The sequence below is a fragment of the Quercus robur genome, chromosome 10 (assembly GCF_932294415.1).
Source record: "Quercus robur chromosome 10, dhQueRobu3.1, whole genome shotgun sequence".
In the NCBI taxonomy this organism is placed as follows: domain Eukaryota; kingdom Viridiplantae; phylum Streptophyta; class Magnoliopsida; order Fagales; family Fagaceae; genus Quercus; species Quercus robur.
In genome coordinates, this window is record NC_065543.1 from 40445035 (window position 1) to 40462899 (window position 17865).

Consider the following 17865-nt stretch of genomic DNA (forward strand, 5'->3'; position numbering starts at 1 on the left):
AAAAAAACCAATTCAGATGCCCAAAGCACATGAAAGAAATCTTAGTCTGGACTGAAGGAATTGACAACCTGAGTTGGCTTTTCCATGTAGAGGATCACTCCGTTTGACTCAGCCCAAATGGGTAGCTTTTGTTTGAAGGAAAGTTATTCAAGACTCCTCTCACATGAAATTATTGGATGATCACTTGAGTTGTGCCTAAATTTAACACAGAATTTCTGACAAATTTTCATCAAAATTTCACTCAACATCTTTTTATTGGAGGTGAATTTTGAGAATTTCACCATTAGATTACATCTTCTTCTTATATTTTACATGCTTACAAAATTTTTAAAAAATTAAAGATCATTAACCATGCTATCAATAAATTGTTTAAATTGCTAGTTTTTGTAGTTTAAAATTATGCATAAAATATAAACTTATAGATCATACAGTATATAATATCCAATTGACATAATTTGACATGTGTATTAAGAGTGTAAAGAATATACAATTCAACGGTTAGATTTTTAAAATATGTAGTAATGTTTATTTTATTAAATAAGGGTGCTTAGTCTATAATTAATTTTGTAGCTAAATTTTCTCATTTCACTAAATAATGGCAATGGCTCATGCCAAGTATTATGATTATTCCAATGAATTATGGGAGAAAAAAAGGGGGGGAATTACAACTGTTACAAAACTCGAAGGTGACATTCCATTAGGACTTCCTGCAATGTTAGCACTTGTTATCACAATGAAAATGACTGAGAGAGAGAAACCTTAGACTGAGAAGCAAATTTTGCTGCTGTCTCCAGTTCCTGCATAGTCAATAGCCTGGTTGAGGGGCAAAATTTTGTATTTGCAGAAGTCTCAATGGCTTCTAAGTCTGTTGATCTTAAGGAAAAGTGGGTTTTAGTAGCCTCTATGGTTCTGTCAATAAATACTGATCTTGGCAGGTAATCCTTCATACGGCATATGAATTCCAAATGACCCCTTGCCTAAACCAAAAATAGATAGGCATAATCATCATAACAGGTGGCTAATAAGAGAGAAAAGAGAAGGGGGGTTTTTTTTGGGGGGGTTATTAAAGGGAGGAAGGAATAGGAGTAAAGGAAACGCCAAAATATCCACAACATTAGAGACAACAGGACCATCATGAAGAGTTCCTTCCCCATTGTCCCCCATGTATTGGTATTGACTTTTCAAAATAGTGCTATATTAGTAGCACCATATATGCAAACAATTTTTATATTGAATGAGATAAATAGATAAATCCCTATTTGAAAAGATGGATGTTAAAGATCTATTACAAACCAAACTATATGTGTCAACATCACATGTTTTACTTTTAACTGTTCATTTGACTCACCACTGGCTATGTTTACATTAATTGGAAACACCATGTGTTTATATCTAAAATCAATGATGAAGCAGATACTGCTTTGAGAATGGATGTATCAAAAGAAAGGACAAAATATATATAATTGGAGAAGTCATTAACATACCAGTCGATATTCAGGAACTCTTGCAGGAAGTTTCAGGTTAGCCATGTTCCGGACCTCATAGTCCCATAAAAAAGATGTGTGGTGGATCCACCGGTTTTTAGTAATTGACTGAGCATTCCCACCAAATTTGCGGTCACCAAATACATAATCTGAAACCAGATGAGAACAAACGGTATTAATTTACAGCTTTACTTATTCCTCCATTAGAATCTCAGGTCACATATAAAACCAAAAAGAAGAATATGTGGTAAGTGTCAAATAGTTTCAAAAAGGTAAACAAACAAGCATTCAGAGAGATATGAGGGATGCAATTATAGTTAAAGAAATTGCTATCCATAACAAAGTTGTCACATTTTGACCACGGAATAGTTGTTAAAACAAAAACTCAGGAAAAAAGTATGGTAGTTAAAATCAACACTTTACATGCACAGAAAGGTTCATTCCTTCATTTAAGGTTTTTTTTCCCCCAAGAGTTCTATCATTAAAGTTAGAAGCATGGCATTGTGCTTTTGGACTGGTGATAATAATACTTATCGAGTGTGGCCATGCATCTAATCCCTAAATTGCTGGACCTTGGGAACTGATGGACTGTCTCATTTCAAATCTATTATGTAACTAGCAAACGGTTTAACAACAGCAAATAGGAACTTCTGCTTACAAAATGTGTGCCACACTCAGTAGGGTACAATTTCATGATTGAGATATATATATTTTTTTATTCATGTCCCATTTCCACATTTGTGCTGCCCATTCATATGTCCATTTTAACAAATCAGGAAGTATTAACACTGAAACATTGTTTTCACACAGTAAACCAGTGCAAAAACATTTTAACCAACTGTTCAGATTTCAAACACACAACCAAGTGCCACCGCAGCAGGTGGATGAGCGGTGGGTACGATCTTTTACCTCACCCATTGCCAAGTTCAAATTCCCACTACACTCATGTTGCAGTGGAGTGGTACCTACTATTGGGTGCGGTAGCCAGACCCTTCTCAGGGATGCCTTCCTAGGGAAGTGAGGAGGGAGTGCCATCCCCCCACCCCCACCCATTTTAAACAAAAAAATTAAGTAACCATATTCATTGAGAGACTCTGAATTTGAGTCCCAGTTAAGACAAGTTTATGTTTGGTCTTGAAAGTAGGAAATTATCTTAAATATAATTTGACATATTCACACATGCTCGTGCACACATCCCACACATACCCACCTTAAAGCATAGATATAGAGTTTATTCATTATACTGGTCCCTTTTGATATGGGATTGGGATACTCATACATCAAACAATATCTATAATAGGGATGAATTCTTATGTAAATACTAAATAGTCAGCAAGAGAATACCACATTTGATAGCTGACACTATACCATGCCCTCAAAATGGATCAAGCCAGGCCCTTTGTGAATAACCAGTTGTCCAATAAGTGCCATAGAAAAGAGAAAGCAGTTCCATTTCATGGAAATAAGATAAATGAAAATGCAGTTCAAAATGGTATATCCCAATAAGATCATCAGAAGAAAAGAAGAATCAAATTGGAATATCCACTTGTAATATCATAAACCAGAAGCTCTCTATTAGTGAAAATAGTATCATTAAGTCAAGGGTTAAACACAGTTACCATTTTCACGAAGGTGGAAATCCCCAATTCCTTGGAAAACTTTGTTGTACAATGCGCCACTCCAAGACATAATAGGCTGAGGATATGGTTGTACGCCAGCAACAGCATCTTTGTTGCATATGAAAGTGACAAATATTGTGCCAGGATCAACAAGGACAGTACCTCCCCCGGTAAATCTTCTCACAACCGGAATCTGATCACATAACACAGATTCAATTTCGAGAAGTTCTGCAGGCTTCCTAAACAGATTATTCATATAATCCTTATGAGTTACTCATGTCCAACACAAAAATATAGAACCACAAGCCAAGGGAAAGAACAAATCTGAAAAGCTTTAGGATTGCAGACATACTTTAACCAAGAAATACTCTCTCATACATTATCAAATTAGGAAAGTGACAGCTATAACAAATGATATAACTCAGAGGTTAATCCAATTTAGTGCACCCTGATCAAGCAACCACATTCATTTTTGAGCAATTTATTTCTTTATGGCCAGTTGTTAAAAATTCAAATCCCATAAACTCCACTCAACTAAGCCTTAATCCCAACTAAATCAGGGTCAGCTCCATGATATATTTTTTCATGATTCTAATGTCACATAGAAGATCATATACCCACAAACTCCATCTCTCTGTTTTTCATATCCTTAATATTTCTACCCACGTTATAGAAATCAATATGTCAACTCGCAAAATAATGTGTTAAGGTAGATTGTTAACCCAATTTTAGAACTTTATAAAGGACAAGGAAAAAAAAAAAAAAAAAAAAACTAACATATGTTTTGGACACCACCATTCAACTGGATAAAAAATGGCAAGGTGGGATGACTACCATGCCAACCCTACCTAGGCATTACCATAGTAGCTCTCCACCTGCTAAAGAACCCAATTGATAGGGGGCCCTAGACTCTTCCTAGGTTGATTGAGCCATAGTTTTTTTTTCTTCTTCTAAGAAATGGGCAGGAGGTGGAGACCAAAGTGGCTTCCCTACCTCAGCGTGACTATAGTAGCATCCTACTCACTGGGATTGGACCTCATGAGACATAGATGTTATTCGGCACTAGTGGGCATTGAGCCAAGAGCGTGGAGATTTTTTCCCCAAGCACTTCCCATTGCAAGATTTGACCCTAGGACCTCCACCACCCAAACCACTTGGAGTAAACCCAATGACCACTAGCCCACAACCCTCACTGGTGACTAAGCCATAGCTTGACCTCAAACCCAACCAGGATCTGGTAATCAATAGTTCATTGAATTTCTAGAAAAACCTAAAGTCCATCCGATTATTTCAATACTAGAAATCAATGCAATAAATTTTTATTCATAACTTTTACATGTGAATTCCTCAACTTCATACAGTCACAAAACAATTATTCAAAACATGTCAAATGCCACAAGCTTAAGCTAATACAAGATTCAACCCAATTTTTAAACTTTAACAAAACACTAATATGAAGAAGAAGAAAAAAAACACAGGAGTTGATAAAACAAAGTTTAAGGAAATACCCAGAAACGCCCATGACAATAGTAGGTTGATTGGTACCATCGTTAATGATGCACCAATTGTGGGACGATGTCCGAAGCAAACGCTCCTCTAGATGTAATTGCTGCAGAATTGGCACCCCTTTCAGCCTAACCAGATTCATCATTGGAACCCCAATTTTACCAGGAATTCCCATTTTGCCACCCTTCTCTCTACTTCTCTTGCAAACTCCACAACAGTCTCACAGAATTTCCTCTCTCTCTCTCTATCTCACAAATTCTTTGATTTTTTTTTTTTTTTTGGTTTAAATTTTCTGGTTCAAAGTTTTTTTAAAATCAAAATCACAAGCCCAAAACCACAACAGCATCCACCACCCAAAACCCACCACAGCCTCTCCGATGACCACCACCCCAGCGGCCCAGCCAAGAACACCGACCACACCGACTCAAGAATGACGCCCAAGAACGCCGACTCAACCCGATCTGAACGCCTACTCAAGAACTCCCTTGAAGCTTCGGTTTTTGAGATGAAAACGGAGAGCAGATGGGTTTCAAGCTTGGGTTTTTGGCAGATGGGTTTCAAGCTTGGGTTTTTGGGTTCGGTCAGAGAGAAGGGAAGGGTTTGGGTTGAGCGAGAACCAGAAGTGAGTAGTACAAAGTTAAACCCAGAGAGAGTTTGGCACCCAATCAGATCATGCCACGATTTTTTTTCAATTTCTTTTTTTAACTGAAATGGTAACCTAGACATGTTTTCTCGGTCAAAAAAATTGTGTCTTATTAAAAAAAAAAAAAAATTCTGTATATATTAAAAACTAATTGGTATATTAACCTGATAATAAAAATAATTACGATTGAATAAATTAACATCATAAGTTGAGATTCTTAGTATCTATAAAAAAGAAAAGGAAAAAAAAAATGAATCTTTTAATTTTAGATAAATATTATGTCTATAACATTTTCAACTTTCATAATAAATCCTAAATGTAAAGTTGTTACTAGTTACGACAAGTGGGTAAAAAAGTAAATTAAGTAGTAGATTCAATTTAAAACTAACAACTTACCACTTAAAATTTATTATAAAAATGTGTGAAATGTTCACTTTTTTTAGTTTCAAACATGTTTATAACTCCAACCAACTATGTCGCAATTACTTTCTCAAAAAAAAAAACTATGTCGCAATTAAAATGGTCATTCATTTGTAGTTTTAGTTAAATTGAATTCAATATAACATTTTAAGAACATTCAAGTTAGGGAAGATACAACTTTGTAGGTACATTGTCCTAGGACTGAGCAAGGACCCGGCCCACCCGAAAACCCGACCCGACCCGACCCGGAAGGGTTTGGGTGGATCTGAGAATAATCGAGTCGGGTTTCGGGTCTTATTTTCGGGTTATTTTCGGGTTCGGGTCGGTCGTCGGGTCAGATAAAAATACTAGTCTGAACCCGATTTTTTCTTTTGAATCAAACCCTACTCTGTTGTCTGTTGTGGTTCTCTCTCCGCCTCCCTCAGCTCTCCGCCTTCCTCAGGGCCTCAGTTATCTCTGTGTAAGTCATCCTTCCCGTGTTGTTGTGTTTGTGTGTGTGTGATAGCGTTATTGTGTTTGTGTGTGTCTAATATTTTTATCTGTGTGTTTGTGCTTTCTGGGTTTGCTTCTGTTTCAGTTTTTAGGAACTGGGTTTGCTTCTGTTTCTGGGTTTTTGTCATTTTTTAAAAATGATTTTTGATTTATGATCATGTTTCTTGATCTGGGTCGTTCTTAATTTCTTATAATTTTAATGGGTTTTCTTTGTTTTTAATTTTTTTTTATTGTGTTTTTCTATTCAGTTTGAGCTCTGATCTGATGGGGTATGTGGGTTTTTGTTGTTGTTTATCATTGGTTAGTTGCTTGATCATCTATGATATAGGAATAGGATTAGTTGGTCATTGTGACTCGTAACTACCTGGACTTCTTGTCTTTGCACACGTGTTCTTTCTCAAACTTCTTTTTCTTTTCTGCTTCCTTCTTGTTTCTTTGGTTTTCTGTTTTGTTTTCACTTTCTGGGTTTCTGAGCCTTTTGTCTTAACTTTTTCTGGGGTTCTGTTTTAATTTTGTTATAGACTAACTAGTATTGCTTTATTTATTCATTCTTTTTCTGGGTGTTGGAGTTACAAATTTGTGAATTTTTTGGTTGCCAAGAAAAACCTGAAGGAAAAGAGAAAACGTTTTGGAGTTTTGGGGCATTTGTACTACTTGATGTTAGCTTCTTTTAATGGGTTCAATTTCATGAATGGGTTTCTCCAAAAACTTGCCAATTGTGATACAAAGAAACGCTTTTGTGCTTTCTCGTTGAAAATTGCACTCATTGAACCTGAAAAACTTGTTACTGCACTTAAGGTATCCGATTAGATGACTTTGTTAACTTTTCCTCAAGTTTATGATGATTATTCTATGGTGTGATTGTTAAGAAATTTTATGTAGGATCCTGTGATTAGATTCAAAAGGATTAAAATATTAGGCTTTGTCATTTACTTAATTGATTTTTGCGGTTCTTCTGGTGTTAAATGAGGACTTTGGCTTGACTTGGGCAGCTCATTGCAGCTAAAATATTAGATCCTGTGTTTTGATCTAAGTTATGTTGAATGGGATATGAGTATATCTTAGAAATTTGACTTCTGTTAAATGACTTGTTTATTATTGATTTTTCCCCCTTGGTGCTGTAGATGGAAAATATTGGAGCAACTTTCACTTGGAGTTTGGAAATGGAAGCTCTTTTGTAATTACTTTAGCTTGTAATTCTGATGTTCAATGATCTGGAGATATCTTAGCAAGTTTTTCATTCTTTAATTTAGGTGATGCGATTTCCACATTAATTGTTTGGTCAAAAGTTGAGTTAATGAAGTTGTACATAGAGTTTTTCAATGCTTTATCTGGGATTTGTTGGGTATTGGATCTTATAAACAGTGAAAACAAGGCTGACTAGTTCTTTCTTTGGTGGGAGTGCTATTGTTGGTTCTGTTGAAAGTTGCATATGAGAGAATATTGGGAACTATTGAGGATTTGAGAACTGTTAAATGTGGCTTGCTGAGGAGATTTTAGCTTTTATTTTCTATTGTTAATAGCAGGTTCAAATAGTTAAATAGTATGATTTTTTTTTTTGAGAAAGCTTTTTTTTTTTTTTAATGATTTGATATTGGATTTTTTTTTTTTAATGAGAGATTATTATTGTAAAAAAGAATATAGTAACATTTAGTATAAAGGCTCCTGGAAAACAAGCAGTAGAGAAAAAAAAAAGAATATAATAACATTTAGTATAAAGGCTCCTGAAAAAAAAAAAAAAAAAAAAAAAAAAAAAAAAAAAAAAAAAACACCCGAGACCCGACCCGAGACCTGGAAAACCGACCCAATTTCAGACCCGATTTTCTGGGTCGGGTCGGGTTTCAGGCAACCAAACCCGATTTCTATCGGGTCGGGTTTCGGGTCACAATAAACCCGACCCGATCCGACCCAATCTTAGTCCTACATTGTCCTTGACACTTTCATATTAACTTATTCTCTGAATTTATGTTTAAGGAATCAAATTACATTTTTTTTTTTTTTTTTTTTTTTGATACAAGATAGAATTCTACTCTAGCATAATCTAAGTGTATATGTGTGTGAAGCTCCCTCCTGGAGACTTGAACCCCGACCCTTGCCCCCCACACCCCACAAGCACTTATACTTGTGAAGTGACCATCGCACCAAGGGTGTGCGGTGGTCAAATTACATGTTTATATTGTATGTAGTTTGATTAATATCTTAATTTGATTTTTAATAACAATAAATTAATTGTTATTGTTTTCTTTATATTATGTAGAAAATAACACACTTTTTCTAAAAAAATACATATATATATATACACACATATCAAATACCCAATTATGTTTTTGGTTTTAAAAAAAAGTTATAAAAATATATTACCAAACACTTTTTTTTTGCATCATGAACACTCAAAATACATGTTTTCAGTATGCTTTTTAGATCACAATTTCACATTTTTTAATTTAAAAAAAAAAAAAAAAAAAAAAAAACCCAAAACCACAGTACTCTTACCAAACAAACCCTTAATTATTATATTAAATTTGTATTACAATTAAATTAGTATATATTTGTTTATTAATTAAATTTTTATTAAAATCAATATAGATTGTAGCTAGATTGATCTTCCATTCAATTTTGTATTTTAAACTTGCTCCTTGAATTGAAATCTTGACTTTGTCATTGTCATTTTGTAACCCACTTCCATGTATCGTGTATGTTACCCAAAAAAAAAAAAAAAAGATCCCATTAACAGGGCCAAATTGACAACCCGGGTCATGCCCACTAAATTTTTTCAAGATGTTCTATATAAGCTTTTCTTTAATAAATTGTAAAATTCCCAATTTTTCTTTCTTCTACAATAACTTTAATTTCAATTATTTAAATTTTGTATGTAACATAAAACTCAAAATAAAATGTCGTAGTATTGTAAAAAGAAAAAAGATAATGTTTCTCAATAATCGACATTTCATCTATGCCACCTTTTGTTTTTTAAAAGAACAAATAAATGCCCATTACAAATGGGAGAAGTGTAACTTTTTTTATTTTTTATTAAAAAAAAAGGTGAAAAAAAGAAGAAGAATAAGTTAAAATATTTTCATCAAGCCATCATATGTGGTTTCACCCCAAATATATAAAATGTAGCAAAATTATTTATTGGATTTGGTTAGTGGGAGAGGAGTAATTTCTAAAACCCAATTACATGAATTAGTATTATTAATAGGAAGGTGGCTAAAAAAGAATAGGAGTGAAGGAATTGTGGCTCTCTAAACTTGGAAAGGGGATTTTAGACTAATATAAGGGGTATTTGTTTATTAGAGGGGGATACCTCTTTGCTTGCTTCTCCAATATATGCTGTCTTTTCATTAATATTTTTTTGATAATAGCTATGAGAGACTGGCTCTCAAAAAAGAGAGAAGGTATCGATACCTCTCTTCTGTGATTCTATGAAGTCGCCACTTATTTTATATGAAAAATAAGAAAATTATATTAAAGAGTATAGAATGCATGAATAATATGAATTCTTATTAATTTTAATGATTACAATTTGATAAAAATAAACATACATAGCTTTGTTTCCTAGTTTACAATCTGTTAGAACATATGTGATTCACTTGTTAGGAACATATGTCACTATTTTATGTAATTGGCTAATTCTTTGACAAAACACACTTTACTTGTATTTGGGTAGATCTAGAATGTGTTTAATGCTTCAAGAAATCTCATTTCAAGTTCAAGTGTTAAAGCCATGAAAGTCTGTCCAAGATTCAAGTACAGAAAGTGATGTTCATTAAAATTCAATAGCTAGTCATCTATCGAGCCTTGAAAAGCTGTTCTAGCCCATGGCTCGACAGCAACTTGACAGATAGGCATCTGTCGAGGTTTATGAAAAACAGAGTTTTAGGTCTGTTTTGACTCTAATTCGTGAATGTATGTTTGAGCTTTCTTTTCTCACAACTCTAGACATATAAAATGATTATTTTAAAGGTTGTCAAAGGTGGAGTAAGTTGCACAAGTGTTAAGCAAATTGTGACCGGAGACAGAATTTATCCTAGTTCATCTTTCTTGTGAAAAAGTTGCTGTGTTTGTGTACCGTAGGGTTTTGTAACTAAGGAGCTTCTCGATTTTCATCGTGTGATGAACTGAAGAACTTTGCAGCCAACGACCTTCTCTAGTTGGTGATTGAAGTCGCGTACTGGGATCCGCATAATTGATTAGTCACGTATTGGGAACCGTGCATTATAAGGAGAGATTGTCACTATAGAACAAGTCAATTGGGTATTGAGGTAAGGGTTCAACTGTAGGTTGGTATAAGGTACTGTGATTCCTTTACTTGTAACTGCTTATTTTGATAATAGTAGATTCTCAGGAGTGGTGACCTTAAAATCACTTGGTGGGGTTTTTGCTGTGTAGGTTTTTCCCATTCGTAAACAAATCACCATGTCAATTTATTTTCCGTTGCATTTAGTTTAATTGATGATTTGTTTATGCTGCCACACATTTTGTATGTTAAATTGATTAATTAAGAAATTTGGCTAATTAATCAATTAATTTATCACAAGAGGTCAATACATTCTTGGCCTATCACAATCTAGTAAAAAAGTTACAAGGCTTTGTTTCCTAATTACAATCTACTAAAAATAGAAAAGACAAGACACTATCTACGAACGTAGGATCTAGACATGGGCTAGATTACGGGATGGAAATGTATTAGATACCCATCTTGCCCGAACAAAGTTCGTTCTTCTAGACTCTAAACAATCAACTAAGTACCCATTAAACATACAATTATGATTTTGAATGCAACATGCGTTTGAATGATAGATCTAAAATAAAGTTAGGAAATAGATTTTATGAATCCATTCTTTTTAAAACATGAGGTTTTGAAAAATATTATAGATCTATTTTTTAGATTAGAGGGAAAATAATAGATTAAAGAAAACATTTCAGATTTGTTTTATTAGTAAAGGAAAATAATAGGTTTGAGAGAAAAATTCCAAATCTGTTTTTATGAAAAGAAACAGGAGATTTTTAGAGAAAAACTCCAGATCTGTTTTTTGTGAAAAGAAAACAAGAGATTTGTAGAGAAAATTCCAGATTTGTTTTTTATTTGAAAGAAAACAAGAGATTTGACAAAAAAAAAAAAAAAAAGAACTATAGATTCATAAAGAAAACTTCTAAAACCCATATTTTTTTTATACAAGATAGAATTTCTACTCTAGCCTAATCTAAGTGTATATATGTGTGAAGCTCCCTCCTGGAGATTTGAACCCCGACCCTTACCCCCCACACCCCACAAGTACTTATATTTGTGGAGTGACCACCGCACTAAGGGTGCGCGGTGGTACCCATCTTAGATCTATGTAATGCATGAATCATGTAATTATCATACGAACAAGTTAATAATGAACATATAAAGGAATGCCATTTTTTTTTTTTTGCTAAGAATAAAGGAATGACATGAACAAACTTAAACAACCATGCAAAATAAACAAATAAACCATCATGATATAAAAAGAAATAAATTCATAAACTAACTACTTACTTGCATGAGTGATTAAAACAAGGGGCAATTACATTAGAAATTCGAGAGAATGGATCTCTCTTAGATCTAAAGAATTGTCACTTAACAAAAAAATAAAATCTTAAAGTAAAAGTTTCAAAGTTTCTTTAACATTAAGGGGAAGAGGGGTGCCGAATTTTGAGTTTTCTCCTCTATTTATAGAGGTGTATCTGCTTAAAAAATAAGCTAAGGTTTCTTTAAAAGTCAGCAGACATGAGTTGGTCAAATTTTATCCCAAAAAAATTGGACTTGGGTCTGTTTGGAATTTGCTCATTTTGCTGAAATTAAAAACATTTTGCTGAAAGTATTGTAGATAAAGGTAAAAGTTAACTGAGAAAGTATAATGGGGCCTATGAATAGTATCAAAAAGTGTAATGGAACCTATGAATAGTAGTAAAAATAAGCTGAATAGTAAAATAAGTTGACAAAATTAATCATGCCAAACGGACACTTGATGAATTTTGACCTGAACAAAATGTATCTAGGCTCATTCTTCCATTTATGCTAATCGACACCGTTGAAGTGCTGATTGGAACTTTCAGCAATTTCGTCCAACTTTCGTTTTTTACACATTCTGGACTCCTTTTGGGAGTTTAAACATAATTAGATTAATTTTAACATTATCATATTATTTCTTTTATTCCAATGCAACCAATCCTATTTTAACAAAAATAAACCACCAATCACAATAACTCATTTAATTAATTTTAATTGTTAACCAATAAAAATTAATTTCAATGAATCATGTGTGATTAGTTCCACCGAAATGAATGCATATAGATCGTTAAACCTCGATCTTGTGATATCTTTCAACCCCACCGTTTGATGTGGAAATAAAATCACTTGTTTATAATTCTTTCAAATCAATATCTTCCTTCAAAAGTCCTTAAAAAAAAAGTACAATGATCTAATAAACTATAACCATTAGATCATTTATTCTTATACATTCATTTACAATTAATTGCATTTTTACAAGTAGACTTAACAAATAAATGCCCCATTACAGATGGGAGAAGTGTAACTTTTAAAAGGACAAAACTTATGTACAATCTTATGTGTTGTTTCTTGGGTTTCCCCTCTTTAGATTCTGCATTGTGGTAACTAAATTAAAACATACATTTCCATCCCATGAGAAAAAAACCACGTGGTAAAATTTTAAGATGAGAACCTAAAGAACAACATCTAAATACTGTACTTAAGTCTTGTCTTTATAAAAAACAGGTGAAAAAAATATGAAGAATAAGTGCAAATTTTTTCATCAAGCCCTTAAATGTGGGTTGGACCCCAAATATATAAAATGTGGTAGAATTATTTATTGGATTTGGTTAGTGGGAGAGCAGTAATTTCTAAAACCAATTACATGAATTAGTATTACTAGTATGTAACCCATACTTATGCACATAAATGATAAATTATAATGGTACTTATTATTGATGTTAGCTTAGGTTATTAAATATATAAAACATTAGTTTGACCAGAATATTTGGAGGTACTAAAATGATTTTCCCTTGCAATTTTAATGATATTGGTTGCGCCAAATTTCTCAATACACTGTTGGTACATATATAATTTTAAAAATCAATTCACTATCATTGTCCATGAAATTCTACTAAATACAACACAAAATAAAAGAATAAATTGGTTTAATAATATCTCCTAAATTGAATGAAGATAGGTGCATGAGATCGTTTAGCTCAATTATAGTTTGTTAAGTTCAAGATTTTCACATACAAAATATGTAAATAGAAACAGTATAAAAAAAAAAAAAATACTCAATGGTTAAAAAAAAAAAAAAAAAAGCAAAAATCTAAACAATTTAATTTGTATGAAAAGCTAATAAAGACAGAATCTAATTTTAAATCTAATCAAATTTTTTCTAAGCTTTGGTTATATATATATATATATATATATATTGGACTCCTCGTTTTAACATTGAATTAACTCACTTGTACAAAAATTAAAATATTTTAAATTAAATGGGACATATGATGCAAAATTAAATTCTAATTGATATCCAATTTTTACACTAAGGGTGTGTTTGGATTGAACTTATTGTTGCTGAAACTGAAAACTGAAAATTGAAAACACTGTAGCAAAATAATTTTTAAATATGTAAATAATACCGTGGGACCCATTTTTAATATTTTTTAATGAATAAAGTGGCTGTGGGTCCCATAAACAGTACTGCTACAGTGCCGTTTGTCTCCCTTTTCAGCAAAATGCGTGAAATGTAAAAAAAAAAAAAAAAAAAAAAGGGTGTGAAAATGCAGACGCAGCAACGCAGACGCAGAACCAAACACACACTAAATCAACTCCTTTGGCACAAAAATTTAAAAGTTTAGATTAGATGAGACACATGGTGCAAAATTAAACTCTAATTGAAGTCCAATTTGAAATGTAATTGGATTTTCTTTTAGTTTTACCTATATATATATAAATATATATATATATATATATATATATATAGAGAGAGAGAGAGAGAGAGAGAGAGAGAGAGAGAGAGAGAGAGAGAGAGAGAGAGAGAGAGAGAGAGAGAGGAATTGTGGCTCTTCAAACATGGAAATGGGATGTTTAACTAATATAAGGGGTAGGTGTTTATTGTAGGGGGTAACTCTTTGCTTCTCCTATATATGTTATCTTTTCATTAATATTGTTTTGATAATTTTCTTTTCATATTAATTATTGTTGAGGGTCATTTGTGGAAGCCCAGGCAGACAGAAAGAAAGCCCAATAATGAGGGCAACAAAGAATTGACAAAATAGATAGCAAAAACCCATTAGGCCCAAGCGGTAGGAATAATGAATTACAGGCCCAACAAATAAATAAATGGGTCTGGAAGAGGCAAGCAGGCTCAAAGAAGCCAGGAAAGAAAGAAATAGCATCCCATGGGCAATGTATGAGGTAGAAAAGTGAGAAAGGGCCACCGCAAGCCCAAGGCAATGCAAACTAAGAAAGTAAGGGGTTTATGGCAGGCCCATGAACCCCAAGGATAAGAATAAGGTTATTAGGCCGGGGAAGCCCGATGAAGTTAGTAAAAAGCCCATGGGAGTGTGGAATTAGCAAACGGGCCGAGGAAACCCAAAGAAAGCAATCGGGCTGTGGATGCCTAAAGGAAAGCCCAAAGGGACATAGGAGCCCATAAGTAAAAGCAAAATAGTGCCCATGACAGGCCACTGAGAAAAGGGATAAATGGCTGGCCCAAAATAGGTCCAACAGAATTAAGTTATTACAGCAGGAATAGTAGTCTAACGTTGCAAAAAATAAAGAAAATCAAGAGTGGACCAAAGAAATGTAAGGCCCATCATCAGACAAAGCCCAGCTCTTGAATGGAGCGGGAAACCAAAGAAAAGCCCACATAAAAGGTCAGAAAACACGGACGGAGAGCCTCCAGATCATGGCAGACGCATAAGTAGCAGGCAGACTCTTGGACATATCTGAAAGGAGAGCACGCGCAAGGCCCAGGCACCATCAGCCCGTACCCAGCCAATATAGGACATGGTGGGGCCATGGGCCAGAGGTAGGAGGTAAAGGGGGGGTATGGTTTGGTGGTGGGGAGAGAGGAAAAGATCTATTTTGCGGCTCTGCTCAAGCCCTTTTGGGAGGTACGTCCTGCTGGGATGACAGACCACCCAAAAGAGGCAAGTTTGAGGGGGAACCGTTGGGTGCATGCCTTGAGAGTAGAGAGAGAGAGCATTTATACCGTGGCAGGAAAGAAGTGTTACAGTAGACTGAGGAACGAAACAAACCTGCCTTTGTCTGGCAAGGGTGAATGTCGCACAGACTTGGTGGTCAGCAAGTACGCCCAGACCAGACAAAGGCGGTTAAGGGGCAAAGTGGTAAAACATTGGTCACGGCAGGCACTATAAAAGGGGCCTTGCCGTGCCCTGAAAAAAGGACCGAAAAACAGAGTATTCACGGAGTAAGAAAGAAAAGCAGAGTAAAAAGAAATGAAAAAAGATAAGAAAGAAAACAGAGAAGAAAAGAGAGGAAACTAAGGAAAATAGTTCAATGGGCATGCACCAGTAGATCGGTTTTCCTCTCTCCCCCTTCAAATCCTGTTCTCTTCCAAAACGTAACAAGGATTCTTTGTGGGCAATAACCATTCAGGTCCGACTCCTTCAAAGCCATTAATCCCCACGGCAGGATCTTTTCCTGGGAGATTATTTGCATTGAGAAGAGGCATTCTCCCCTCTTTGGCTTTGCTTCAGCATACTAAATTTAAAACTTGATTTATGCCCATTTTTGCTTAGTTCATATTATTTTCTTCCTCCTTTACTTTCTCTGTGAATGACATTATCACAACTGTAATTATGCTTTATGCTTTATAAGTAGGGATTACATAGCCATTTATTTAAATAGTCAGAATACTCTGTTTTGGTTATCATTATTATATCTGCATGTCGTAACTCATCTGAAACAGTTCTGCTTGCCGTAAGCCTACTCCTGGCAGACAAGGCATAAGTTTGTGCACAAATCGACCCAAGTTGAGTTACAATTGGACCGGCCCCAATCCCCTTACTTAGAAAACACTCGGGCCCATTATCGCAGGAGGCAGCCCAGCCCAACACACAATACACAAAAAAGGCCCCTACAATTATATTAGAATGATTTAGACCCTCATATATCTATGAGTTGCTCATGTCCATTACAAAAATATAGAACTACAAGCCAAGGGAAACAAGAAGTCTGCAAAGCTTTAGGATTGCAGACATACTTTAACCAAGAAATGTTCTCTTATACATTATCAAATTAGAAAAGTGACAACTATAATTAATGGTATAAGGGGTAATTTCTTCCAAAAAAAAATTTATTCCCAAAATATTGTAGTAATTTCTTCTTTCAATTTTAATTATTTTTTAATATTTATAAATTTGGATAGCTTATACTTTGTGAATGTGATGCTTTTATATAAATATGATGTGATCATTATGGAACATCATATTATGATGTGCTTTAAAATATATATATATATATATATATATTTTTTTTTTATACACAGTAGTCAATAGTAACTAAAATGGGTGTGTTGTAAAATGGTATGAAATAATAGATAAAGTAACTTTTATATAAGAAGGTACAATATGATAGTTTGAAGATAGCAGATGTTAATGCTCTTAGCTAAAGTGCATGATATATTTGTAAATAAGTGATGACATTTGATAATACAATTATGTAATATCATTTGAAAATTATTAATATTATTTAAAAAAGTAAGAAAAATTGTAATTATTTGAAACACAAAATTGAATACTATCCAGTAGATATTGCAATCTTTTAAAAAAGTGAAATTGTAATCATAAATAGTTACACTGTATAACTTAAAAAAAGAAAAGAAAAGAATGGACAATAAGAAAATGAATTACTATTTAAGTAATTGGCAATTCTTTATCATCATTTAAAAAGAATATACAAAATAAATCATTTAATTATTTATACATAAAATTTGTGCAAAACATAAAATTTATTATTATTTATACATATATAGCTATATATACAAGTAAAGAGTTTACAATTAGGGTTCGTTTGGTAATATTGTTTTAGTAACGTTATTTAAATGTTGTGGAAATACGTGTGTATGAAAAGTGTTATAAAAATATATGTAGATGAAAAATGTTATGAAAATACGTGTTTTGTTATTTAAACACCACAAACAAATAAATCCTTATTGTTTTTAAAAATCACTTGTGGCATTTTGGTAAATATACAAGTATCTAGGGACTATACTTTTAATGATGCACTTCCAGAAAGTTTCCTAAATCAAGTTTCAATGCAGAGAAAGGTATTGGACAGATGAATTTGAAGGCCCCCCCCCAAATTTTAAAATGAAAGATACTAAGAAAGATACTAAATTTTATAGATGTATGTGTTTATGAAAATTTGTATAAACTAATAAATTAGTATCATAAGTTAGCCCCCCAAACAAAAATTTCTGGCTACGCCCTTGTTAGCGTGGATTTGAATCTTATTTAGGCCTGAATAGCAATAGATTTAAAAACAGTGGTCACGGGTTTAAGATTTAAGAAGTAATTGGCGGCATTGCTGTGCACCCTTTGCGCGATAATTACTCCACAAATATAATTGCTTGTGAGGTATGGAAGAAAGGATTGAGATTCAAATTTTCAAGAAGAAATTTCATACATATATACATTTAGATTATTT

The 17865-nt window shown here is 33.5% G+C and overlaps 1 protein-coding gene and 1 long non-coding RNA gene across 2 annotated transcripts; one reads left to right on the forward strand and one right to left on the reverse strand.

Moving 5' to 3' along the window:
* Nucleotides 1-547: 547 nt before the first annotated feature.
* LOC126702372 (uncharacterized) lies at nt 548-5276 on the reverse strand. Its single transcript, XM_050401064.1, has 4 exons — nt 4612-5276; nt 3104-3342; nt 1485-1633; nt 548-977 (listed from the first exon to the last, which is right to left on the reverse strand). The coding sequence occupies exons 1-4, from the start codon at nt 4782-4784 to the stop codon at nt 729-731; spliced, it is 810 nt and encodes a 269-aa protein (XP_050257021.1). The 5' UTR covers nt 4785-5276; the 3' UTR covers nt 548-728.
* Nucleotides 5277-6041: 765 nt separating this feature from the next.
* LOC126703486 (uncharacterized) lies at nt 6042-7640 on the forward strand. The gene is made up of 2 exons (XR_007648096.1): nt 6042-6132; nt 7289-7640. It is a non-coding gene; the product is annotated as an uncharacterized LOC126703486 (long non-coding RNA).
* The last annotated feature ends 10225 nt before the right edge of the window (nt 7641-17865 follow it).